This window comes from Arachis hypogaea, chromosome 14 (genome assembly GCF_003086295.3).
Source record: "Arachis hypogaea cultivar Tifrunner chromosome 14, arahy.Tifrunner.gnm2.J5K5, whole genome shotgun sequence".
NCBI lineage: Eukaryota > Viridiplantae > Streptophyta > Magnoliopsida > Fabales > Fabaceae > Arachis > Arachis hypogaea.
The window spans coordinates 49,079,849-49,087,638 of NC_092049.1; the positions used below are offsets into that span (position 1 = coordinate 49,079,849).

Genomic DNA, 7,790 nt, shown 5'->3' on the forward strand with positions numbered 1-7,790 from the left:
TAGTACAGTTACGAAACGATTTGACATATCAAGCATCACCAGTTCAGATCGTAGAAAGAAGTGATAAGCAGCTAAGAGGCAAGCTTGTTCGCTTAGTCATAGTAGCCACAAAGAGCTCTAAGTTGACCATCCGTCTCCAGTAGCCAATATTCATGTGGGAAGGTAAAGGTCAAGGATAAGAATTTTACCCACATGAACGTTGTATTGGATGGTAATGGCCTTGGGAGAGGTGTTTCTAATGAACTTGCAAGCTCCACTCCCTTGTGCTCTTCTCTAACAGCTTCCACCTCTTTGCAAGTTTCTTCAATATCAACCTCTTCCTCTTGGTAGCTTTCTTCCAATTCAATCTCTTTTTCATTGCTCACCAAGGGCATGGGAGGCTGTGCTTCTTCTTCTTTAATCTCCATCTCTTGATCAACCTTTACAAAGTCTTCAACCATGATCTGCCTTAGAGGTTGTACGCTCTCCTCAACATCAACATCAAACACCGTGGAAGGAGGCTCTGTGACTGGACTTTCCAATGGAGGTACAACATCTCTTAAGTCTGCAATCACTTCTTCCTTTTTAATAATTGCTGCTTTGTCCAGTTGTTTAAATATAAAACCGTAATCATCCTCGATGATTTTTTTTCCATGACAACTCCTTTCAACTACTCTTTCATCTTCAATGGTCTCTCCTACCTTTACCCGTAGGGCCTCCTCTAGCTCCTTATGAAGTGTGGATTCGCGAAGATGATTCCTTCTTTCCTGTTCCATATCAATAGCATAATTGGGATCATCTTGCTCTTGGATTGATGGATGTGGGTGCTCTTCCATGGAGGGTGGTGATGGGATGAAAAGATCATTATGTGGTTGAAAAGGAAGTGCACTAGAGCTTGAGAGTTGAATATTGGAGGTAGAGGGTTGGTTCATGTGGGATATAAGATTTTGGAGTGTAGAGGTGAGACCAATGATGTTAGAGATGAGTGTATTGTTATCCAATGGAGGTTGGGGGTGGATCTATGTATGGTTCATTTGGTTCATAGGGTGGTTGGTATGGTGGATGTGGGTTAGGGTCATATGAAGGTGAATGGTGAAAAGGGCCTTGTGAGTATGATGGTCCAAAGTCATGTTGAGGAGAGGGTTTATAGGCATATGGTGGTTGTTGTTGATAGTCCATTGGAGGTGGTTGTTGCCATGAGGGTTGATCAAATCCTTGTGGCTCCTGCCATCTTTGATTGTTCCAACCTTGATGCCTGTTCTCATTGTAATTTCCTCTTCCTGCAATATAATTGTAACCAGACTCATAGCCAAAGGGGTGAGAGTTCATAGTAGCAAATAAAAATTAAAAACAAAAATAAAAACAATTTAAACTAAAAGGTTATTGAAATTTAAATTTTTGAATTTGAAAATTAAATTTTGAATTTTAAATTTTGAAATTTGAATTTTTGAAATTTGAAATTTGAAATTTGAAATTTGAATTTTGAAATTTGAAATTTGAAAAAGTCAACAATATAAGATAAAAATTTGAAAAAGATTTAAATGTTGAAAAGGTTTGATTTTAAAAATTTTAAATTTGGATTTTGAATTTTGGAATTTAAAAATTGAAATTTTAAATTTTGAAATTTGAGATTTGAATTTTTAAATTTTTTTTTTAAATTAAATTTTGAAAATTGAAATTTGAAATTTGAAATTTGAGTAATAAATTTTGAATTTTTGAGTTTAATGAGGAAAGAGAAAAACAATAAAATGACACCAAACTTAAAATTTTTAGATCAAAACGAAGAAAACAACCACGAACAACTTGAAGGTTAAGATGAACACGAAGAACAACTTGAAGATCAAGATGAACACGAAGAACAAATTTTTGAAAAATTTTTAATAACTAAATAAAAACCAATAACCTCTTAATTTACAAAAAAGCAAAAATAAAAACAAAAATAAAATCAAATAAACAAGCAAAAAGCAAATATTTACAATAACCAATAATAAGGCACACGTTTGCAATTCCCCGGCACCGGTGCCATTTTGAAGAACTGAAGATTGATGGTTTAGAAGTTATAATAAATACTCGTTGTAAGTATAGTTACTAAACCAAGCAATCAACCTTTCTTACAAAAGTTCTGGTTGTCACAAGTAACAAACCCCTTTTTAAAATTGATAACCGAGTATTTAAACCTTGGGTCGTCTTCTCAAGGAATTGCAGGGAGGTATGTTCTTATTATTGGTTATGAGTCTTGTAAATTGGGGGTTTTGAAAGTAAGGAAGCAGTATATTGAATGATAATAAGAATAAAATAAATAACTATAAAATAGACTCTTGGCAAGGTATGAAAACTGGAAGTCCTATCCTGGTTATCCTTATCAATTGTAATGAGAATTGGATTTTTCTCCCACTTTGTTAACCTCTAACTATGAAGGTAAGTTAAGTGGATGAATTAATTCTAATTCCTCAAGTCCTAGTCTTTCCTTGGGAAAAGCTAGAGTTATTTGAACCCGAATTAATTCTGGAAGAATTCCAATTTTCAATCAACCATGAGTTTGATAACTCAAGCGTCTCCAATGACTCAACCAAAGCCAAAAAGGGAAAAATCTAAATTATTTATATAAATAAAAGAAAGCAATCATAATTCTGAAATACCTCAAATTATATTAAATAAAGAAATCAATTCTAACATGGAGTTCATAAGCCAATTAGGCAACATAACTAATACAAGCATTAAAGCATCTGAAAGTAAAAGAGAAATATAAAAAAAAAGGAACACTACAACAAACAAGGCTTTTCGCAACGGTCAAAAACCGTTGCCATAGGTTGAAAAACCGTTCCCTAAACTTTAGGCAACGCTTTGTTAACGGTTTTTGACCTGTGGTATATGCGGCCGTTGCCAATGCTCAAAGGCAACGGTTTTTTACCTAAGGCAACGGTAACCAAAAAACCGTTGCCAAAGTTATTGGTATAGGCAACGGTTTTGAAACAAAATTTTAAACAACGGTTTCAAACCGTTACTCGAAATGCAACGGTTTTAAACCGTTCTTTTTCATGATACAACGGTTTAAAACCGTACATGAATAGGCAACGGTTTTAAACTGTGGTAGTTTTGTTATCCACAACAGCAACGGTTATAAAGCATTACCATTGGTACCGTTTTTTGGTAACGGTTTTTGAACCGTTGCCATTTTATAGTTGTCTAAGACAATGGTTTAAAAACGTTACCATTGGTGTCATTTTTTGGCAACGGTTTTAACACTGTTGTCCTTTGTAACTTTTGACAACGGTTTTTTGTACTATATAATTTTTTATTTCCAATAGTAGTTTTCTCGTGAATCAAATTAATTTCATTTTTTTTAATTATTTAGAGTCAATAAATAATCTAAACTATTTGAATAAAGTCACTAAAGAAAAATAATTGAACATTTTCCATCAAATTTGACTTATAAAAATTGTTGTAAGATCTACAATCACATTCAAAATACCACAATATATATACTATCATGACAACCTCGCACTATATCATCTAATGTTGCAAAATAACAAAGAAGAGTTGAACTAGCTAAGTAGCAAATAGATTTATCATCATGTCCGATCCATAAGTTCATGACTTTTACTCTGTAACATTTGCTCTTAAAAGTTTGACCTTAATGAAGTTCGATTTCCCCTCCAACATAGTTTTCCTCTAAAAAAAGAAAAAAAATCAAATATAAAACTACTAATAATGTCTACTTAAATTAGCATAATAAGGCCATCATCATCATTGCTCAACCAAAACAAGACATGAAATCAGCCATTAACAAGGATAAAATAGCACTCTACAATTTGAAACCGTTCATTCCAGGCATCAGCAGCAACCAAAAAGTTCAACCTAAATCCACTACAAATCATATATAACTTCCTAACCACCTAAAATCCACTAAGCATGCATAACTAAACTGACTAATTTAACAAAAACTGAACAAACTAATTAAACTAAGAAAATGTAAATAGGGAAATAAATTGAGAACTTGCAGAAGAAGCAGAAACAGAAAATGGCAAGAGGAGGGAGAATGGAGGCAGAGCAGTGTCGACCCAGAGGCGGCTACTGGTGGCACACGGTGGAGGATGAGCACAGAAACAGGGGAACAGTGGCATTTTTGTTCTATTTCTGAAGACAGGGGAAGGCAAAAATGGAAGAAGAAGAAAAGAGGAGAAAGGGAAAGAAGGAGGTGTTTTCTTCACTATTGTCTCTATACAAAGATAATAATTATATACCATCCCTCTTATTGATTTAATTTATAAGATATTTAATTGAAAAAAAAAGAACAAATTAAAGTAACCTATTGAGTTGAATTTGGTCATGAAACAAAACTAAAGTAACAAATTACCAAATTCAATTCACAAATTGGAATTCAATTAACACAAATTTTTAGAAATTTCGGCAACATTCTGGCAGTAAATAGGACATTTCTGAATTTAAACAAACAGCAAAATCAACCCATATGAACTCACTAGAATCAAATCAGCACTAATCAGCACTAAAATCAAACGGCAGCAAGCGAAAATGGCAATCAGCAGCAATATAAAAATTAGCATAATAAGGCCATCATCATCATTGCTCAATCAAAATAAGGCATGAAATCAGCCATTAACAAGGATAAAACAGTACTATGTCAACTAAAATAAAAGACATGGACATATGTTTTAGACTAACTATAAATGATTTTTTCAATCAAGAGCTTATTGCATCTAAAGAATTTCTAGAAGTCAACCACTGCACACATATACAAAAGAGAACATCTCAACTAATCATGAGACTAACAATTTGTATCTAACAAATTATGCAAAGAAGCTTAGGCAATCAATTAATCAGTAAATTTTCTTCACTATTATCTCTTTTTCTGGTTTTAAAGAGACAAACTAAAATAGCAACAAAGAATAAAAATATAAGTAATTCATAACCAGATTTTTTAACAAAAAATTCACTTTTAAAACCAGTTTTTAGAAAAATGGATAAGCAGTTAAGCACAATAGAAAGAAGGAAACTATTACTAAATCCCCCTTTTAAGCAATAAAAAAAAACAGAAAGAAAAATCCCTTTAGTCCTTTACTACATATTATCATGCATATTGCCACATCCTTTTAAATCCCTATTTTCTTTTTCTAGGTAGAATAATACTAATGAAACCACACAGAAATATAATGTAAGGAAATCAATCAAGTTTAGCAACACAGAAATCCAGAACACAATGCACTAACAAAACGTGTTCATCTTCAAATAGACAGCATCATCATATGTTTCATCTACTACACTCTTTCCCCAAGAAAAAATCTAAAACAATTAGTACAATGATGAGTTTTGCTAACTAGAACTCAAATTAATGAACAATGCACAAACAATTTTTGAACAATACAAATTTGAACAATGCACAAACGGCCAAATACAAATTTCCCTTTCTATCTAATTAGCCAAATAAAGCCTCAAAACAGTTTTTGAACAATGCACAAAATAGTCAATGCAATAAAATAATTAAAAAAATATCTTAACTTTTTTATTCAATATTTTTAGAATATTTTTTAGCTGAATCCATTAGTCAGGGTTAGTGTTAATCAACATAGTAATCAAGAAAGTGCTTGTGCTTGCTGGTGCCAGCACTGATAACCTTTTTTATTAAATGCAAAGTAAAAGGGATTATTAATTCTCACTAATGACATGGTTGACAAATTTCTTTCCTGTGTTTTGAATTAAATTGTTGATCTTTTGATTGAATGCATGCCAAGTCATTGATATTATTTTCTTTATGTTAACACTTTAGACTTGTTGCCTAATCTATCATAATTGTTATTGTAGAACTAAACACTGTTTTAAAATTGTGCTTCTTGTTGTTGTTATTATTGTTATTTAGATAACCATTCTTCTAGAGGATTCATTGAAACATTCAGTTACTCTTTAGCATATGTTGGGTAATTTAGGCAGCACATACATATAATTAATTTTATTTCTTCTTGTGGTCTAAATAAAAAATAAAGTGGAATTAGCCCCTGCTATATTTCTATCTAATCTTATAATCTTCATATACAGATACTGATATATTATAGTTTTAGATGGAAATAAATTTGCTACAGGGAATGCTAAATGTGGCAGAAGATTAGGCATTCATGATGAGTTTTGCTAACTTCATATCCCTAAGAAAAAATCAAAAACAATTGAAGGTCTTTTATATAAAATTTAGTTCTGATTAAGTTTCAGAACAGAACCCATGACCAAAATAAAAGTTTTGCTACCTTAAATAACAGACTAACCTAAGCCCCAAGTTCATTTCACAAGTACACAGTCCAAATTCAAACCAGAACAGAAACTCAATCAACATTCAACACTCATCTTGCTCATGTTCACAAACATCACCACTTTCCACAGCCAACAAAAATACCCAACAGCCAATCAATCCCTAACTAAGCAACAGAAATCAGAGAAGAAGACCACTTACCACAGATGACAACCCACAAACGGCCAATGCAGCGAAGCAGCAGCAGCAAAGCAGCAGCAGCGAAGCACAATCCACAATCAGCCAAGATAGTGAAGCAGAAGCAGCGAGGTAGAAACTGAACAAGGGAGAAGCAAGGACACCGTGGAGAAGCGGTGAAGCCTCGGAGAGGGGAGAAGCAGCGACGCCGTGGAGAGACTCAGTGATGCCGGGAAGAAGGAGGCAGCGGCGCCGGGAAGAATGCAGCGATGATGATGGTGCGACGATGGTGAGTGACGATTTGGGGCTTCCTGGTGACTTGTGAGATAAGAGACTACAACTAAGAGCAACACCAAAGACATTTTAGCAGCAGAATAAATGAAATTCTAAGATAAAGTTGTGTTGGAGGTACTTAAATTCAATGGAAGATGTAAAGCTCACTGCACACCAAAGAATCAACAATCTGTTCCATTGTGTCATGGCAAAAGCATTTATCTACAATTTCAATCCTGTAGAAAATGAAACGTAGAAAAAAGGGCTATCTTAAACTGTGAATCAAAATATAAGAAACAAAGTTAGTAAAGAGAGCATCTAAACAGCTATAGGAATTTTTCATTTTCAGAAAACCAGTTTCCAAATCAAAATCAGAACAACATTAGACATGTATCTTCTCAACACACTCTTGCAGACTACAGCATACACATATCAACATGTTCTACCTTACTATCGTAAAATCAAGAAGAGGCACAACCAGTCACACATTTAATCTACAACCAAAATCCATTACATATGAAGCATTCAACTATTCGCAACAATCCAGTAAACTTTTTAGGCATTCAAAGTTTAAAATATATAATTTAATAAAATATTCCCTACCTCGATGTCACAACTCGTGAAAATCACTAAACACAGCAGCTCCATCAGTGGTTCCAATACCAGCTCCCATGAGAGCAGTAGTAGTGATTTTGGGCAGCTCCAGTGCTGGTTCCCGGTGGCTGAGGACTCTGGCAACTTGCAGAACCTAGAGGCAAGGCAGAACAGAGCCGTTTTCCTCAAATCCCAAGTAGCAGCTGCCCTGTTTCCTTTTCCATTCACGTTCCTCTCCATGGCCACGGTGAAATAACGGCGGCACACAGCAGCTCTCCATTCTCCACATGACCTTTTCTCCTTACAGACGCGACAACGAGGCTGGCACCATCAATCAACAACGACAAATGCTCCTTGCGACTTTATGGATGGCGATGGGATTGAACGGCGGCATAGCCAGGATGCAATGGCGGTGGCTCCCTTTCCCTGGCCCCTGGCTCATGCGTTGTTCTTTCTCTCCGCAACATGAAAGTGACAGAAATGGAAGCTTCTGTGACAAAAATGCACGCGA

At 34.5% G+C, this 7,790-nt stretch overlaps 1 protein-coding gene across 1 annotated transcript; it reads right to left on the bottom strand.

Moving 5' to 3' along the window:
• Nucleotides 1-3,391: 3,391 nt before the first annotated feature.
• LOC112742585 (uncharacterized) lies at nt 3,392-7,534 on the bottom strand. The gene is made up of 4 exons (XM_072216093.1): nt 7,289-7,534; nt 6,861-6,907; nt 6,437-6,752; nt 3,392-3,651 (listed from the first exon to the last, which is right to left on the bottom strand). Exons 1-4 carry the CDS (start codon nt 7,517-7,519, stop codon nt 3,580-3,582), a joined length of 666 nt encoding a protein of 221 aa, XP_072072194.1. The 5' UTR covers nt 7,520-7,534; the 3' UTR covers nt 3,392-3,579.
• Between the last annotated feature and the right edge of the window lie 256 nt (nt 7,535-7,790).

Coding starts and splice junctions, on each gene's coding strand:
- LOC112742585 (XM_072216093.1), bottom strand. CDS start 7,519: ATGGAGAGGAACGTGAATGGAAAAGGAAACAGGGCAGCTGCTACTTGG. Junction 6,908..7,288: donor TCACGAGTTGTGACATCGAG/GTAGGGAATATT, acceptor TTGAAATTGTAG/ATAAATGCTTTTGCCATGAC. Junction 6,753..6,860: donor AACAGATTGTTGATTCTTTG/GTGTGCAGTGAG, acceptor TGTTGCTCTTAG/TTGTAGTCTCTTATCTCACA.